This window comes from Thalassophryne amazonica, chromosome 1 (assembly GCF_902500255.1).
Source record: "Thalassophryne amazonica chromosome 1, fThaAma1.1, whole genome shotgun sequence".
In the NCBI taxonomy this organism is placed as follows: Eukaryota; Metazoa; Chordata; class Actinopteri; order Batrachoidiformes; family Batrachoididae; genus Thalassophryne; species Thalassophryne amazonica.
Window position 1 is genome coordinate 49,218,005 of NC_047103.1, and position 19,174 is coordinate 49,237,178.

A 19,174-nucleotide genomic window follows, 5' to 3' on the forward strand; every position below is an offset into this window, starting at 1 on the left:
GTCATTGTCATGCTGGAAGACCCAGCCATGACCCATCTTCAATGCTCTTACTGAGGGAAGGAGGTTGTTTGCCAAAATCTCACAATACATGACCCCATCCATCCTCCCTTCAATACGGTGCAGTCGTCCTGTCCCCTTTGCAGAAGAGCACCCCCAGAGTATGATGTTTTCACCCCCGTGCTTCACGGTTGGGATGGTTTTCTTGGGGTTGTTCTCATCCTCTAAACATGGTAAGTGGAGTTGATTCCAAAAAGCTCTATTCTGGTCTCATCTGACCACATGACCTTCTCCCATGCCTCCTCTGGATCATCCAGATGGTCACTGGTGAACTTTAAATGGGCCTGGACATGTGCTGGCTTGAGCAGGGGGACCTTGCTGCCCTGCAGGATTTTAAACCATGACAGCATCATGTGTTACTAATGTAATCTTTGTGACTGTGGTCCCAGCTCTCTTCAGGTCATTGACCAGGTCCTCCTTTGTAGTTCTGAGCTTTCTCAGAATCATCTTTACCCCACAAAGTGAGATCTTGCATGGAATCCCAGACCGAGGAAGATTGACAGTCATCTTGTGTTTCTTCCACTTTCTAATAAATAATCATAACAGTTGTTGTCTTCTACCAAGCTGCTTGCCTGTTGTCCTGTAGTCCATCCCAGCCTTGTGCAGGTCTACAGTTTTGTCCTGGTGTCCTTAGACAGCTCTTTGGTCTTGGCTATGGTGGACAGGTTGGAGTGTGATTGACTGAATGTGTGAACAGGTGTCTTTTATACAGGTAACAAGTTCAAACAGGTGCAATTAATATAGGTAAAGAGTGCAGAATAAGAGGGCTTCTTAAAGAAAAATTAACAGGTCTGTGAGAGCCAGAATTCTTGCTGGTTGGTAGGTGTTCAAATACTTATTTGCACCAGTAACATACAAATAACTTTTTAAAAAATCATACATTGTGATTTCCAGATTTGTTTTAGTGGACATGCATCTAAGATGAAAATTTCAGACCCTCCATGATTTCTAAGTGGGAGAACTTGCAAAACAGCAGGGTGTTCAAATACTTATTTTCCTCACTGTATAAATAAATAAATAATTATATATATATATATATATATATATATATATATATATATATATATATATATATATATATATATATATATATATATATATATATATATATATATATCAATTCAATCAATTTTTTTTTATATAGCGCCATATCACAACAAACAGTTGCCCCAAGGCGCTTTATATTGTAAGGCAAGGCCATACAATAATTATGTAAAACCCCAACGGTCAAAACGACCCCCTGTGAGCAAGCACTTGGCTACAGTGGGAAGGAAAAACTCCCTTTTAACAGGAAGAAACCTCCAGCAGAACCAGGCTCAGGGAGGGGCAGTCTTCTGCTGGGACTGGTTGGGGCTGAGGGAGAGAACCAGGAAAAATACATGCTGTGGAGGGGAGCAGAGATCAATCACTAATGATTAAATGCAGAGTGGTGCATACAGAGCAAAAAGAGAAAGAAACACTCAGTGCATCATGGGAACCCCCCAGCAGTCTACGTCTATAGCAGCATAACTAAGGGATGGTTCAGGGTCACCTGATCCAGCCCTAACTATAAGCTTTAGCAAAAAGGAAAGTTTTAAGCCTAATCTTAAAAGTAGAGAGGGCGTCTGTCTCCCTGATCTGAATTGGGAGCTGGTTCCACAGGAGAGGAGACTGAAAGCTGAAGGCTCTGCCTCCCATTCTACTCTTACAAACCCTAGGAACTACAAGTAAGCCTGCAGTCTGAGAGCGAAGCACTCTATTGGGGTGATATGGTACTACGAGGTCCCTAAGATAAGATGGGACCTGATTATTCAAAACCTTATAAGTAAGAAGAAGAATTTTAAATTATATTCTAGAATTAACAGGAGGCCAATGAAGAGAGGCCAATATGGGTGAGATATGCTCTCTCCTTCTAGTCCCCGTTAGTACTCTAGCTGCAGCATTTTGAATTAACTGAAGGCTTTTTAGGGAACTTTTAGGACAACCTGATAATAATGAATTACAATAGTCCAGCCTAGAGGAAATAAATGCATGAATTAGTTTTTCAGCATCACTCTGAGACAAGACCTTTCTCATTTTAGAGATATTGCGTAAATGCAAAAAAGCAGTCCTACATATTTGTTTAATATGCGCTTTGAATGACATATTCTGATCAAAAATGACTCCACGATTTCTCACAGTATTACTAGAGGTCAGGGTAATGCCATCCAGAGTAAGGATCTGGTTAGACACCATGTTTCTAAGATTTGTGGGGCCAAGTACAATAACTTCAGTTTTATCTGAGTTTAAAAGCAGGAAATTAGAGGTCATCCATGTCTTTATGTCTATAAGACAATCCTGCAGTTTAGCTAATTGGTGTGTGTCCTCTGGCTTCATGGATAGATAAAGCTGGGTATCATCTGCGTAACAATGAAAATTTAAGCAATACCGTCTAATAATACTGCCTAAGGGAAGCATGTATAAAGTGAATAAAATTGGTCCTAGCACAGAACCTTGTGGAACTCCATAATTAACTTTAGTCTGTGAAGAAGATTCCCCATTTACATGAACAAATTGTAATCTATTAGACAAATATGATTCAAACCACCGCAGCGCAGTTCCTTTAATACCTATGGCATGCTCTAATCTCTGTAATAAAATTTTATGGTCAACAGTATCAAAAGCAGCACTGAGGTCTAACAGAACAAGCACAGAGATGAGTCCACTGTCCGAGGACATAAGAAGATCATTTGTAACCTTCACTAATGCTGTTTCTGTACTATGATGAATTCTAAAACCTGACTGAAACTCTTCAAATAGACCATTCCTCTGCAGATGATCAGTTTGCTGTTTTACAACTACCCTTTCAAGAATTTTTGAGAGAAAAGGAAGGTTGGAGATTGGCGTATAATTAGCTAAGATAGCTGGGTCAAGTGATGGCTTTTTAAGTAATGGTTTAATTACTGCCACCTTAAAAGCCTGTGGTACATAGCCAACTAACAACGATAGATTGATCATATTTAAGATCGAAGCATTAAATAATGGTAGGGCTTCCTTGAGCAGCCTGGTAGGAATGGGGTCTAATAAACATGTTGATGGTTTGGATGAAGTAACTAATGAAAATAACTCAGACAGGACAATCGGAGAGAAAGAGTCTAACCAAATACCGGCATCACTGAAAGCAGCCAAAGATAACGATACGTCTTTGGGATGGTTATGAGTAATTTTTTCTCTAATAGTTAAAATTTTGTTAGCAAAGAGAGTCATGAAGTCATTACTAGTTAAAGTTAATGGAATACTCAGCTCAATAGAGCTCTGACTCTTTGTCAGCCTGGCTACAGTGCTGAAAAGAAACCTGGGGTTGTTCTTATTTTCTTCAATTAGTGATGAGTAGAAAGATGTCCCAGCTTTACGGATGGCTTTTTTATAGAGCAACAGACTCTTTTTCCAGGCTAAGTGAAGATCTTCTAAATTAGTGAGACGCCATTTCCTCTCCAACTTACGGGTTATCTGCTTTAAGCTACGAGTTTGTGAGTTATACCACGGAGTCAGGCACTTCTGATTTAAAGCTCTCTTTTTCAGAGGAGCTACAGCATCCAAAGTTGTCTTCAATGAGGATGTAAAACTATTGACGAGATACTCTATCTCACTTACAGAGTTTAGGTAGCTACTCTGCACTATGTTGGTATATGGCATTAGAGAACATAAAGAAGGAATCATATCCTTAAACCTAGTTACAGCGCTTTCTGAAAGACTTCTAGTGTAATGAAACTTATTCCCCACTGCTGGGTAGTCCATCAGAGTAAATGTAAATGTTATTAAGAAATGATCAGACAGAAGGGAGTTTTCAGGGAATACTGTTAAGTCTTCTATTTCCATACCATAAGTCAGAACAAGATCTAAAATATGATTAAAGTGGTGGGTGGACTCATTTACATTTTGAGCAAAGCCAATAGAGTCTAATAATAGATTAAATGCAGTGTTGAGGCTGTCATTCTCAGCATCTGTGTGGATGTTAAAATCGCCCACTATAATTATCTTATCTGAGCTAAGCACTAAGTCAGACAAAAGGTCTGAAAATTCACAGAGAAACTCACAGTAACGACCAGGTGGACGATAGATAATAACAAATAAAACTGGTTTTTGGGACTTCCAATTTGGATGGACAAGACTAAGAGTCAAGCTTTCAAATGAATTAAAGCTCTGTCTGGGTTTTGATTAATTAATAAGCTGGAATGGAAGATTGCTGCTAATCCTCCGCCTCGGCCCGTGCTACGAGCATTCTGGCAGTTAGTGTGACTCGGGGGTGTTGACTCATTTAAACTAACATATTCATCCTGCTGTAACCAGGTTTCTGTAAGGCAGAATAAATCAATATGTTGATCAATTATTATATCATTTACCAACCGGGACTTAGAAGAGAAAGACCTAATGTTTAATAGACCACATTTAACTGTTTTAGTCTGTGGTGCAGTTGAAGGTGCTATATTATTTTTTCTTTTTGAATTTTTATGCTTAAATAGATTTTTGCTGGTTATTGGTGGTCTGGGAGCAGACACCGTCTCTACGGGGATGGGGTAATGAGGGGATGGCAGGGGGAGAGAAGCTGCAGAGAGGTGTGTAAGACTACAACTCTGCTTCCTGGTCCCAACCCTGGATAGTCACGGTTTGGAGGATTTAAGAAAATTGGCCAGATTTCTAGAAATGAGAGCTGCTCCATCCAAAGTGGGATGGATGCTGTCTCTCCTAACAAGACCAGGTTTTCCCCAGAAGCTTTGCCAATTATCTATGAAGCCCACCTCATTTTTTGGACACCACTCAGACAGACAGCAATTCAAGGAGAACATGCGGCTAAACATGTCACTCCCGGTCCGATTGGGGAGGGGCCCAGAGAAAACTACAGAAAAAATATATAGGATGTACACCACCTCTTACCTGTGGATAAGCAGATATAGAAAACATGAATTTGTGTTTTCAGCATTTTGAACCAATCATTTTCTGCAGCATTTATTCAATGTCACGTGTCAACACTTTCGAACTATGACTCATTTTCTGAAACAGCTGGTGCACTCAATGTTTCAAATGATACAATTTTCTAAAACAATGGTTTAATTTTGTTTTCAGTCTTTCAAAACAGTGTGTTATTTTGACACACTTACGGTTTTGTACAGTTTGCAGCATGTTTAGAAAGTAGACTGAGGGATTTTTTTTCATGCAGTGATGCTTATTTTTTTAAAATAAGGTTTAAACCAGTGACTCATTTGCTGATAGTAAATTCTCATCAAAAGCACGTTTCATTTAATGATTAGTGTTTCAAAACACTAAATTGTTTTCTGCAGCAATGAATCATTTGAAGCAGTGTTATTTATTTTATTGTTTTAAATAAGGTTGAAACCAATGACTCATTTGCCGAAGACTTCTGAGACAGTGAATGCCTGTCTGCAGCAAACATTTCATTTATTGACCGGAGTGTTTCAAAAGTGTTTTATGCAGCATTTCTTTCATTTACTGCTTTCAAATGAGTGAATCATTTATTTAAAGTACTGTTTAGAGATGTTTTTAATAATATTGACATCATGTGACTCTTGCTGAAGTGTTATGAAATTGTGCAAAGTAAATGTTTTAATTAATGATTGGAGTGTTTCAAAGCAGTGAATCATTTTCTGAAGCAGTTGTTTAATTTTGTGTTCTAAAAGGTTCAAAACTGAAAATTTTCTTGAAGCATTTGTTTTTTAATGTTTTCCTGAAGCAATTACTTTTGTTCAAAGTTTCAAAAGGCATATTTCTGTCAAAATTTTATGGAGAATAATAAAGCAGGGAAGGTTTTTAACCTGAGAACTACATTGTAGTTACAGCTTTGAAGTGATGAGCTTGGCAGGATTTAATATTGTCCTCAAGGTCACTGTGTAAATTGAAGGATGGTTGGGAAGGAGCTTTGATTCAGACTGTGGTGCAGACATATTTAACCCAAAGGCAATGGTTCACTGTGCATCCTGTTCCCTGTTTATTAGATTTCTTGCAGAGATGCTAGGAAGAGTTGGAGGGGAAGGAACATAATCAAGATTGGCAATAACTCAACTGAAAATACACAGTGATGACCTCTGAGATACACACGCTTATGTATTACACATAAAGGCATGTTTGCATACTTTATTTTCTTCTTTCCCACGTGAACCTTCAGTTATAAATATATTTAAAAATATAAGACAACAGTACATAAAAGTGCGCGTTCAAGTGACGTCTTTACGTGGCACCAGAAATGTTGGCTGACATACATATAGACTACAGCTGCATTGATTTATTGGTCTGTACACAAAATAGACAAATTATCAACAAACATAATGCAACCAAATGACAAGGGTGTGGCTCAGAAAGCAAGAAATCCATCTATAATTTGAGGCCAGTTAGGCACCACACATGAGGTTGATTTAGTTATTAAGGATACTGCAACTGCAAGTCCTCAGACAAGCCTGCAGAGACATCATCAGGCGATGACTTCAACTAGGTTTAAGGCTAAACAATTACGCAGTGACAGACTGTCCAAGAACAGTCCTCAAATATAAATAAACATGTACAGAAAATAACAACGTGTGGAAACAACATGTTGTAACAGGTGTATAGTAGGAAAGTGGTTCGGACCAGATTTGGGGGAGTTTAATACCCCCCCCCCACTTGCAAAAATGGACAACATACCTTAATATGTTTGTAATGATGTCCAGAACATATTTTTTTTGGCTGTTGTCCTCAGATTAAAATGTGCAGTTGCCATAGTAACAGGGTGTAAATATACCTATGTGAACACTTTTAGCAAATATTTGTGCTTCACACAGGCAGCGCGGTGGCTTTGTGGTTAGCACTGTTGCCTCACAGCAAGAAGGTCATAGGTTTGATTCCCGCCTGTGGCCTCTATGTGTGGAGTTTGCATGTTCTCCCCGTGTTTGCGTTGGTTCTTTCCGGGTGCTCCGGCTTCCTCCCACAACCAATGACACGCAGGTTAGGTGGATTGAAAAATTTAAATTGTCCGTAGGTTTGCGTGCGGGTGTGAATGTGTTTGTTTGTCTATATGTGGCCCAGTGACAGGCCTGCGTACTGTCCAGGCTGGACTCAGCATCATTCCTTTTCCAACAAGGGGTCATTTTAAAGAATGTCTTAACAAATGTTTGAGCTGGTGGAGAACTGAAAAATAGCATGATCTCACTTGTTTCTCAGGCCCCACGACAGGCTTTATACCTCCCGTTACCATGGCTACCATACAACTTAATGACGACAACTAGAAAAAATATCTTCAGCACATTGTTAGGAACATTTTAAGGTATGTTTTCCATTTTGTTTTTTGGTTGTTGTGTTTTGTTTTTTGTTTTTTGGGGGGGGGATTAAACTCTGCAAATGCTGTATTTTTTTTCTTCCCTTTCCGCTCTCCTATAGTACTACTTGGAAAAATGTGTACAACACTGACGTGTTATTATGAAAAACTGAAATGATCATATTATTAATTTGGACATACTGGGTAAGCAAAGTAAGATAACCAAGCTGGAGCTGGAATAGAATGTGGTCACAGGGCAAAGAGGACGACAGCATGATGAAAGACATCTACAGCATCTGACATCTTGTTTTAAGATGCGGACAGCATGGTGAGGAGCAGCAGCAATTACAGGGAAACTGAGGTTAATATAGCATGTGATCATAAAGGCTAGGAAGGCTTGTGACTGCAACATTTGCAGCAATAGAAAGAGTTCTCTAAGCTGGGTATAGCTGATTAGTCAGGAGTGGTCTAGATGATCTGACGGTGCATGCCGTAGCCCGTCATTCCGGCTTGGGAAGCGCCCCGATTACTGCCCATCTGCAGACCGATTAAACTCTGGCCCTGACGCAGCTGTTCTTCGGTGAACTCTCGCCGATACCCCTGAGCTTTCCTGCACACAAACATGGTTCAACAGTGAAGAAGTGCAAGAACATAGTTGTGAAGACATGAAGCTTTCCTCTGTACCTGTGGAACCAGTCTCGGTCTCCTTTGTAATGGCCGTCGTCCTTGGTGACGGCCACGCTTCCCAGAGCCATTAGAGTTCTTTGCACTGCTGCCATGTCTTTTCCTACAGCCAGCAAACAGCATCATATTGGTTATACATTATCTCAACTGTAGATGGTTGAAAAAATGAAAAATCATTATCAGATGTAAGCCTGTATAAAACTAGTGAGTTATTATGCAGCGTTTGTTTGATCCCTTCCTTTACCCTCCCAGAGGTCCACAGTTTGAAAGATGTCTGTAGTTGTGACTCCATAAGCTTCTGCCGCTTGCAGAAACTGTGAGATCTTCTCCATTTGTTTGAAGGCCATTTGAGTCTCAGGAATCTTCTTGATGGGTTCTTTTCCTCTTGGGTAAAGACTGTTGATAAGCCTACAGAGAATCTGGGACAATGTTGGACAGTAAAGTGGCTGGAATTAAGATTTCTTCCTAAATGAAACACAGTGACAACTGGGATAAAATTTAGATAATGCTGATTATTGTTACGGTAATACTAGGTAATAGTACCAGTGGGCATAAAGACAGTAAGAGTTATGGTTGCCAATCTTCACCCAAATGATTGACCTCTAGCAGTTGCCAGACTAATTCTGGAATCCACCAAAGTATTCGCCACATTTGGTCCAAATTGAGTTGAAAATCTTGATCTTTGCTAAAATTAATTCTTTAAAGGTAATTTCAGGATCAGCCTCCACTGATATACCAAGTTTGGTAGAACTCAGTAAAAGGACCTGGAAGGAGCAGACCAACAAACAGATGGGCAGATATGACCTTGAACCCAGTGACTGATCTTTAGTAAATTAGATTTTGCTGGGCAATTCTGTAACCTTCCTCGATCTACAGCACTGTGCAAAGGTTTTAGGCATCCCAGGCAGGGGTGGTGGCCAAGTGGTTAGTGCGCTTGGTTTCAATGCAGAAGGTTCACAGTTCAAATCCAACCCCTGCCACATTACTCCATCTAATGTGGAGTTGCATCAGGAAGCGCATCCGGCAATGCCAATTCAACGTGTAGGTTCACCTTGGATCTGCTGTGGTGACTCTGAGTGAAAACAAGGGAGCAGCCAAAGGGACTTACTAGAGTTAAAATAAAAGTAGCGTTTGATTCCCCACACCCCCTTTTTTCTTGTCAACACAAAATCAGTTCCAACAAATGTGCATATGTGAGCTATATTTTTTATTTCTCAATAATAATAATAATAATAATAATAATAATAGTAATAATAATGATAAAGATGATAATAATAACAACAATAATATTTTTTTGTAAGTGTACCGGCCAGTAGGATACGGTGCATTGGAAAAGTATTCATAGCGCTTCACTTTTTCCACATTTTGTTATGTTACAGTCTTATTCCAAAATAGATGAAATTCATTTTTCCCCATCAAAATTCTACACACAATATCCCATAATGACAACAGAAAAATGTATTTATTTTTTATGTTTTGCAAATTTGTTAAAAAAAAAAAAAAAATCTAAGAAATCACGTGTACGTAAGTATTCACACCCTTTGCTCAATAATTTGTTGATGCACCTTTGGCAGAAATTACAGCCTCAAGTCTTCTTGAGTATGATGCTACAAGCTTGGTGCACCTATCTTTGGGCAGTTTTGCCCATTCCTCTTTGCAGCACCTCTCAACCTCCATCAGGTTGGATGGGGAGCGTCGGTGCACAGTTATTTTCAGATCTCTCCAGAGATGTTCTGGCTGGGCCACTCAAAGACATTCACAGAGTGGTCCTGAAGCCACTCCTTTGATATCTTCGCTGTGTGCTTAGGCTCATTGTTCTGCTGAAAGATGAACCGTCACCCCACTCTGAGGTCAAGACCACTCTGGAGCAGGTTTTCAACCAGGATGTCTCTGTACTTGGCTGCATTCATCTTTCGCTCAATCCTGACTAGTCTCCCAGTTTGTGCTGCTGAAAAACATCCCCACAGTATGATGCTGCCACCATCATACTTCAATGTAGGGATGGTGCCTGTTTTCCTCCAAACATGACGCCTGGCATTTACGCCAATGAGTTCAATCTTTGTCTCATCAGTCCAGAGGATTTTGATTCTCATGGTCTGAGAGTCCTTCTGGTGCCTTTCGGCAAACTCCAGGTGGCCTGCCATGTGCCTTTTACTAAGGAGTGGCTTCCGTGTGGCCACTCTACCATACAGGCCTGATTGGTGGATTGCTGCAGAGATGGTTGTCTTTCTAGAAGGTTCTCCTCTCTCCACAGAGGAATGCTGGAGCTCTGACAGAGTGACCATCGGGTCACCTCCCTGACTAAAGCCCTTCTCACCCGACTGCTCAGTTTACGAGGTCTGTGAGAAAAGTATCGTACCTTTTTATTTTTTCAAAAACTATGTGGATTTGATTCATATGTTTTTACGTCAGCCAAGCTTGAACCTTCGTGCGCATGCGTGAGTTTTTCCACGCCTGTCGGTTGTGTCATTCGCCTGTGGGCAGGCTTTGAGTGAGCACTGCTCCACCACTCTCGTCGTTGTTTCATTGCGAGGAAATGGCGGAATGATTTGGACTTTTTTTCCATCAGAATTTTTTCAGAAACTGTTAGAGACAAGCAGCTGGAAACCATTCGAAAAATGTATCTGGCTTTCGGTGAAAATTTTATGGGCTTCACAGAGAATAAGGAGTGTTACTACAGCTTTAAGGACGGCCCCCAATGGCGCACGGCGCGCCGTGCTCCGAGCCACCATCGAGAGGCAGAAAACACCACATCATTTCTAAACGGATGGCTGTGTGGAGCCAGGACCGTCGTGTGCTCTTTCTCTGGTTATCACAAGACCTGGACATCAGCCATTTTCCGGCAGATTTCACTTTTAACAAGAGATTTTGTCATGGAAAGCCACGCGGAGGCTTCACGCGTCAGGACCGATTCGCTGATCGAGCGAGACAAAGGAACACCTCCGTTTCGGAGTGCCAGGGGACAAGTTGGGACATGCCCAGCTGTCCACAATTTCTCTTATACTCACTGGGCTGGTAAGCACTGAAAGCCGAGATAGGCATGTCCCAACTTGTCCAGCTCTTGTGATAACCAGAGAAATTGCACACGACGGTCCCGGCTCCACACAGTCATCCGTTTAGAAATGATGTGGTGTTTTCTGCCTCTCGATGGCGGCTCGGAGCGCGGCACGCCATGCGCCATTGTGGGCCATCCTTAAAGCTGTAGTAACAGTCCTTATTCTCTGTGAAGCCTGTAAAATTTTCACCGAAAGCCAGATCAATTTTTCGAATGGTTTCCAGCTGCCTGTCTCTAACAGTTTCTGAAAAAAGTCTGATGGAAAAAAAAGCCCAAATCATTCTGCCATTTCCTGACAATGAAAATCTGACGAGGGGGCTGGACCACTCCTCCCACAAGGCGTGCTCACAGGCAAATGACGCAACCGACAGGCGTGGAAAAACTCACGCATGCGCACGAAGGTTCAAGCTTGGCTGACATAAAAACATATGAATCAAATCCATATAGTTTTGGAAAAAAATAAAAAGGTCCGTTACTTTTCTCACAGACCTCATAGACGGGCAGCCAGCTCTAGGAAGAGTCCTGGTGGATCCCGAACGTCTTCCATTTATGGATGATGGAGGCCACTGTGCTCATTAGGACCTTCAAAGCAGCATAAATCTTTCTGTACCTTTCCCCAGGTTTGTGCCTCAAGACAATCCTGTCTCAGAGGTCTACAGACAATTCCTTTGACTTCATGTTTGGTTTGTGCTCTGACATGCACTGTCAACTGTGGGACCTTATATGCAGACAGGTGTGTGTCTTTCCAGATCATGTCCAATCAACTGAATTTACCCCAGGTGGACTCCAATTAAGATGTAGAAACATCTCAAAGATGATCAGTAGAAACAGGATGCACCTGAGCTCAATTTTGAGCTTCATGGCAAAGGCTGTGAATACTTGTACACGTGACTCCTCAGTTTGTTTTTTATTATTTTTAATAAATTTGCAAAAATCTGAACAAACAAAACAAATCAAGCAAACAAAAAAATTCAAAACAAAACTTATTTTTATATTTTATATTATGGGGTATCCTTGACCCAAAATACATAAGCATAACAAAACGACAAATGTCATCTTGCCAGGTTTTCTCATGATCAAAACCGTACACACACACACACACACACACACACACACACACACACACACACACACACACACACACACACACGCACACACATGTGCATACAGAGGCCGCTTGGCTATTATAATATTGATTAAGACAGTAAATTAACATTAAAAATTGTGTAATTAAGAAATAAAAAGGTTGAGTTCTTCTCCTAAAAACTGTTGAGGTCTAAGGTTCTAAAAATATTCTGGACTCACCTGCCATTCCAACTCATTATAGAAACTTTGCATAATTTATTACCGCCCTTGAAAAATGTCAGCTACCTCTTTTATAAACACTACCCAATCTAGAGCCCGTGGATCCCCACGGGCAACTTGCTAATTTTGGAATAAGCCTGTAACATAACAAAATGTGGAGAAAGTGAAGCGCTGTGATTATGTTTTGGATGCACTGTACCACACAAGCACAGTTGCAAATGAACATGCAACATTAAAATGATTGCAAAACAATTGCTCACACCTTAAGTTGTGTTTTTCTTAAATAGCTTTTGAGGTCCTGCAACTTATACTCTGGTTTGCCTTATATACCAAAAACACCACACGTAAATAGAACCCAGTTTTCATATTGATTATCAATAAGGCTGAAATTCATCACACATTTTTTTATTTATGAATATTTATCATGTTTTCATAATTTTTTAATGCTGTACGATGCATTAAATGTGCCTAAAATATTTGCACAGTACAGTATGTGCCAAGTTTGATGCAAAAACTCAAATTTTGACCTTTGACCCCAATGACCTTGACCAAAGTGATTGCGCTTCAACAAATTTGACCTCACCTTGGCAATTGCAGAACTCACCAAAATATTTGTACCAACTTTGGTGATAATTGGAGTGAAAAAAACAAACAAACGTCAATTTGACCTTTGGCCTTTGGTAAGTTTGATCTCACCTGGGTAATTCCACAACCCAACTACACATGTATGCCATGTTTGGTGGATATCATAGTGAAAATTTAATTTTGACCTTTGACTCCAGTGACCTTGACATTTGCCAAAATGGCCATCAGGATAATTCTGGAGTTGAGTGTCATCCACATATCAATTTAGGTGGAAATCTGACATATAACTAGGAGTAGCAGGGGAACAAACAGACAGACAAACATTTCTCAAATTGTGTTAACCCAATTTCATCTCAGTTCGTGATGGCATCATGAAAAGTAAATTAATCTATGGTTCATGCTCCCATCACAAAAAGTGCTACATTTTTGTGACGGAAGGACGAAAAAAGTGTGTTCTTCAATTCTTATTTTTATTTGTTTTTTTTTTATAAACGTTTCATAGGACCTGTGAAGACAGTATATGATCATACCACATGGGGTTTATATGCAGAGTGCCTTCACAGTTCACAGTTATCTGTTTCCCTGCATATCTCAGTTTTGGGACAATATAGGTCAAGGTTAAGGTCAAGGTCAGGGTCAGGTTTAGGGGAGCCCTGATTGTGTTAGAAGCTGATACTAGCTCACAGCAGCCCCGGGGGAAATTACCCTATATAATGTAACCCACAACATGTGAAAGCAAAAGTGCCAGAATATCATCCAGTGTGACCCGTCTGGGTCAAAACCTCAGCAACAGCCTTTAAAGCAATAAACAGTTTTTCTTATCTTTGAATGAGTGCAAAGCCACAGGACCTGCAGGCTGTTGCTAGACCACAAAAGAAATAATGTATGAAAGAAAAACTAACAAACAAAAAGCAATAAACAAAAACAATAACTGCTATTTCAACAGTATAATGATGAAATTCTGAGAAGAATTTTTGATCTCTGAAAAAAGCATCTCCACCACATGCATGCAGAGCACAATTCCAGTGATTTTTCATTAACTGATCAGAGCATTATGGGTATTTTGTGGTTTGTAGTTTTAGCGGGTTGCTCTGCCAATAAATAAATAAATAAAACTGCAAAGAGAGAAACAAAATCACACTGTGCAGGCGTACTAAAAGGACAGGTGGATAAATCACTCTTAGACGCTTTTAAGTCACAATTAACTTAGTGTCCATATTTAGACTATTTTATAGCATTTTAACTTCATAGTCCCTTTTACTTTGACAGTAATTTAATGTGTTACATGCATCTTAAATAATTCAGTGCTATCTTGTACTTTAAGTGCAGGATTTGGCAGCAGCAGCAGTGACTCACTGTTCCATCCATCAGCCAGTTCTGGAAGTTCTGTTTCCCAGGCTGTGGCTTCTCCAGGTTTCCTCCACACTGTGCTGCTATCCAGTCCACCAGCCGCTGCTCCAGGTCCGGGTCATACTTCTGCTCAATCTTCTCCTGCACCTCTCGGCTCAGTCCATAACTGGGCCCTCTGTTCGCCATGGCAACGCCTTCCTCCAGTGACCGTCACCACTGTGCAGCAACCTTGAAGGGTTTGATACACCACTGTGTAAAATTTTGTGACACTTATCCTAAAGTAAAATGCACCCATGTGACTGTTTTCTCTTTTTTTACATTATGACGTCTGTTCAGGTGATCACCAGTCTGTATTTTTGCTTGTCTCTTGGCAGGTTTGATCAAAAGGTTTTTACCTGAATGCCACAAAACCCTACTGAATGTTGATGGAAATCAGGATTTGGATACAGATGCGGTCATTATTTTCTTTTTACATACAGAAATGTGTTTTCCTTCACTAATTTTTTAATCAGTTTTGTTAGTTAATTTTCAAGAAACCTGGTGGAATTACGACAGGTTAAAGCCAAATCTGGTATTAATTCGAATTTTGGATTAGAAATAATTTGACATTTATACATTTGTATTACTTTTTCAAAAATATTTTGTGGCCCATGTCTATGATAAATTGTCAAAATGTTCAATCAAATCAACAGCAAGATCAGGCTCTAGATCACTAATTTTAATACATATATGTAGTAAAATGGGACATTTTCCTTATTTTTATCGACTCCTAAAAAATTACTCCATGGATCTTGATGACAAATACTTGATCTGTTACAGTAAAATATACAGTACTGTGCAAAAATCTTTGCCATGATTTTTTTTAAAAAAAGTTGCTTTCTGGTGTTTTCATAAATGATGCTACAAAGATGAAACTTCTAAACATCAAACAAACTGATATGGTCGCTTATGAAAGCCTAAACAAAATTTTGTGTGACTGGTAACTATACTTTAAAACATTTTGGTAGAAAAATCCCAGGGTCTTATAAAAACACTGTGATGATAATTTCATTATTTATTGATTGTTATCCTGTTTGTTGTCTTTTTGGAATTACGCATTGAGCTATATGTCTAAGAAAATAAATAAATGAATTAAAAAGCAGTTTTACTGATCTGAAAATGCATTTTTTAAACCATTACTTTCTCAAAAAACATTGTTATTGAATGACATATGGGAAATTCTCTAACATTTTGTTATTTCTGTGGCAAAGAAAAAGTTGTGCAACAAAAACTTTACTCACACATGAACGTAAACAGTATCAAAACGTGTGTGGGGTAGTGGAATTCTGCCTATCCATCCATCCATCCATCCATCCATCCATCCATTTTCTATACCCGCTTACTCCAATTAAGGGTCATGGGGGGGGGGGCTATCCTAGCAGTCATAAGGCGTGAGGTGGGGTACACCCTGGACAGTATACCAGTCTGTTGCAGGGCCACATATAGATAAACACATTCACGCACACCTATGGATAATTTAAAGTTCCCAGTTCGCCTAACCGGCACGTCTTTGGATGTGGGAGGAAGCTGAAGCACCTGAAGGGAACCCATGCAGACACAGGGAGAACATGCAAACTCCACACAGAAAGGGCAGGAATCTTTCCTACAACCTTCTTGCTGTGAGGTAACAGTGCCAACCACTAATCCACCGTGCCACCCTGGAATTCTGCCTAGTCTAAGATGACAACAACAATAATAAAAACAATTTGTTATTTTGTTGACTATACATTAGGAATTTCTTTTGTTATAGCCATATTTACATTATATTTTTATTGTTAAAAATATCCTTTACAGTTACTAAATTTTGTGGTCATGGAGAGGTTGGAGCAGAGAGGTTATGCATCCTGCTCAGGACATCTTTAGGAACTATAACCCCCTCCTCCCCCATCACCCCACATTTCATGCCTCCATCATGAAAAGCGCCCCATTTTTGTGCCCCTGTCATGAACCCATAGATTAACGCACTTCCACCATGACCTGCTGTGAGAGTGGGTTGTAAAATAAAAAGCAGTGGACTGGAACTGGCTGGCAAAGTGCAGAGAAGCACATAAACATGCAGTATGTTGCTGTGGGGGGGTACATGTCCCCTCTTCCCCCCTGATTCCTACACCTCTGCATATTAATATATTAAAAATCATATTCACAGGGTAACTCTGGAGTGCTTTGGCTTTTTGCAGTATTGTATTTCAACGACAGTGACGTGGCTTTCCTGTGATCAGTGTCCTTGCAGTCTGTCCTCCCCCACAGACTGAGACAGAGAAGGGTGTGGTCCCTGGCAGCTGTCCCACACAGGGACCAGCCCTCTGATCCCTGTTTCCAGCATCCAGATGCTTGGGATAAAACTATCACCACCACATCAGTCACAAAGTGAGTTAAATGCCCAAATCACACAGGCGCACTTTGCGCAAAAAAGTAAAACATAATTACCACCAAGGAGCTTTACGATGACGTTCACTATTAAATGAGAAAAAAAACATCTTTCTCTCGCAGCTTCTCGCGTTTAAACATGTTTACATGCAGGTTCAAACGTTTTGCCGCACATCATGCGGTTGCGGGTCGCAGTGCGTTAGTCTGCGTCACGGGTTGAAGGACGGCCGCGTGCGTGCGTGCGTGCGCTTACCGAGCAGAGCGTGTTCCGGCGTCCCAGGTTTAATCCCGCTGATGTGGACCGATCTGAGGATGCTGGAGTGTTGAAACATCCATGAAGTGCAGAGTCGGGACAATCCGGAACACTTTGTTTGGGGGGGGGGGGGGGGGGGGTGACTCACGCGCTTTATGTGCCGGAGCTGGTGGGTGCGGGAGGGTGACACCGCGCGCGCACAGCTGTGACCCTCAGCAGGAATGTGCACACGTGACTGTATTTTATATCAAAACACAGATGACATTTTCACTTTTGTTTTTAAAGTAAGCTGAATTTAAAAAAGCACTGGAGCTGTTGGACTGAAGCATCTGATTATTCAAAAGATCAGCAGCTGGTAGTCGCCATGCATAGGCGGCTCCAGTGTGAGCCCTGTTAGGGCAGACACCCCCCACAGGGGGAAAAAAAAAAATGCTATGGCTAGGTGTCACATGACTCCTACTTGGGGCATCCTATTTTCTGGCTTCCACCCTGCTCAATGCAGTTGTTGGCTCAGTGAATGGACAGTGTAGTTGAATCAAGCGCAGATCGCCATCAGGTGCCGTGGGCCGTCCTTAAAGCGACAGTTACAGACCAAAATCTCTCATCAGCCGTTAAAATCTTTACCGAAAACCAGCTGAATCTATCGAATGGTGTCCACTCAGTTGTGCCTTACAGTTTTTGAAAAAAGTTTGATCAAACAAAGCAGCAGTCTCTGAGCCATTCCTAAACAATGAAAAAATCGACCAGAGGGTGGGCGACTCCTCACTCAAAGACTGCCCACAGGCGAATGACGTAACTGACAGGTGTGAAAAAACTCTTGCATGCCCACGAGGGTTCAAGCATGTCTGATGTAATCACACGTGATTCAAATCCATATGGTTTTTGAAAAAAATAATAAGGTCCGTTACTTTTATCACAGACCTCGTATTCTCTGCAAATACAACATGGTGTGTCCACAAAAAGTGCCTCAGATACCATATTCATATATTAGTAGTATGCAGCAGACAGTATACCAGATGTTCCATTGTTTTCAAAGAGAGTACAAGTCAAAGTCCTGTGACAGTTCTGTGAGATGGGCAGCTGTACATCCTTGAAAGGCAATAAAATGTTCTGCTTGCCACAGGGGCAAGGGCCAACCAGATAAAATACTTTTGATTTAGGACAAAGGACAAACTAGATTACAAATTTTCCTCTAGCAACAAGGACCAACCGCTTTACAGGCTACTTCTCCGGCAACAAGGACAAACCAGATTAGACTATTTATTGCCTTTCGCAACAAGGACCAACCGGATTACAGACTACTGCCATGTCAACAAGGACAAACCAGATTAAAGACTACTGCCACAGTAACAAGGGAGAACAAGATTACAGACTACTGCTTTAGCAACAAGGACAATCTAAATTATATCTTACTAGCGTGTTGCCCGTGGGGATCCATGGGCTCTAGATTGAGTAGTGTTTATAAAATAGGTAGCTGACATTTTTCAAGGGTGGTAATAAATTATACAAAGTTTCTATAAATTGGAATGGCATGTGATTCCAGAATGCTTTTAGAACTTTTGACCTCAACAATTTTTAGAAGTAAAACACAACCCTTTTATTTCCTGTTAATTACATAATTTTTTAAAATGTTAATGTATTGTCTTAATGTATTTATTAATGGTTTAGGTTTATGTTATCATATACACACTATTATTATTAATTATATTGTTATTATTAGTAATAGTAGTAGTAGTAGTAGTATTTTTACTTCTATTTTGTCATTTGATTTTTAAATGGACCACAATGGAAATAAGTGTTTTCACTTTCTTGTGTAATCCATGTATTTTTAACATATTTACAATTATATTATGTACTTATATAAAGATGATTTACCACCCCCTGCTGGATTGGGGTTTGTATCCAGAATGTAATTTGTAATGCTGCGTTCACGCCGGGCGCGACAGCAGCGACAAGTTGCCATGTAATCCCTATGGAATGACAAGTCACGCAGCGCGACACGATGGACGTGAATGAAGCGACGCGAGTGAAGCGATTTTGAGCGATTGGCGCGTTTGTGGCGCGATATTGCGTCGCATCACGTCGCGTTGCCCTCCTCCCCAAGTTGAAAAATCTGAACTTTTTCATCTCGTTGCACCGCGATGACCAATCAGGGACTGAATATGTAGTGACGTGGAGATGTCTGATGTTTTTGGAGTGAGCAGCAGCCCCGCAGCAG

At 40.5% G+C, this 19,174-nt stretch overlaps 1 protein-coding gene across 1 annotated transcript; it reads right to left on the minus strand.

Moving 5' to 3' along the window:
* Nucleotides 1–7,429: 7,429 nt before the first annotated feature.
* tagln3b (transgelin 3b) lies at nt 7,430–17,151 on the minus strand. The gene is made up of 5 exons (XM_034169546.1): nt 16,957–17,151; nt 14,304–14,525; nt 8,247–8,421; nt 8,003–8,105; nt 7,430–7,928 (listed from the first exon to the last, which is right to left on the minus strand). The coding sequence occupies exons 2-5, from the start codon at nt 14,481–14,483 to the stop codon at nt 7,787–7,789; spliced, it is 600 nt and encodes a 199-aa protein (XP_034025437.1). The 5' UTR covers nt 14,484–14,525; nt 16,957–17,151; the 3' UTR covers nt 7,430–7,786.
* Nucleotides 17,152–19,174: the final 2,023 nt, after the last annotated feature.

Coding starts and splice junctions, on each gene's coding strand:
- tagln3b (XM_034169546.1), bottom strand. CDS start 14,483: ATGGCGAACAGAGGGCCCAGTTATGGACTGAGCCGAGAGGTGCAGGAG. Junction 8,422..14,303: donor ACTGGCTGATGGATGGAACA/GTGAGTCACTGC, acceptor ACATTGTCCCAG/ATTCTCTGTAGGCTTATCAA. Junction 7,929..8,002: donor GACCGAGACTGGTTCCACAG/GTACAGAGGAAA, acceptor GTTTGTGTGCAG/GAAAGCTCAGGGGTATCGGC.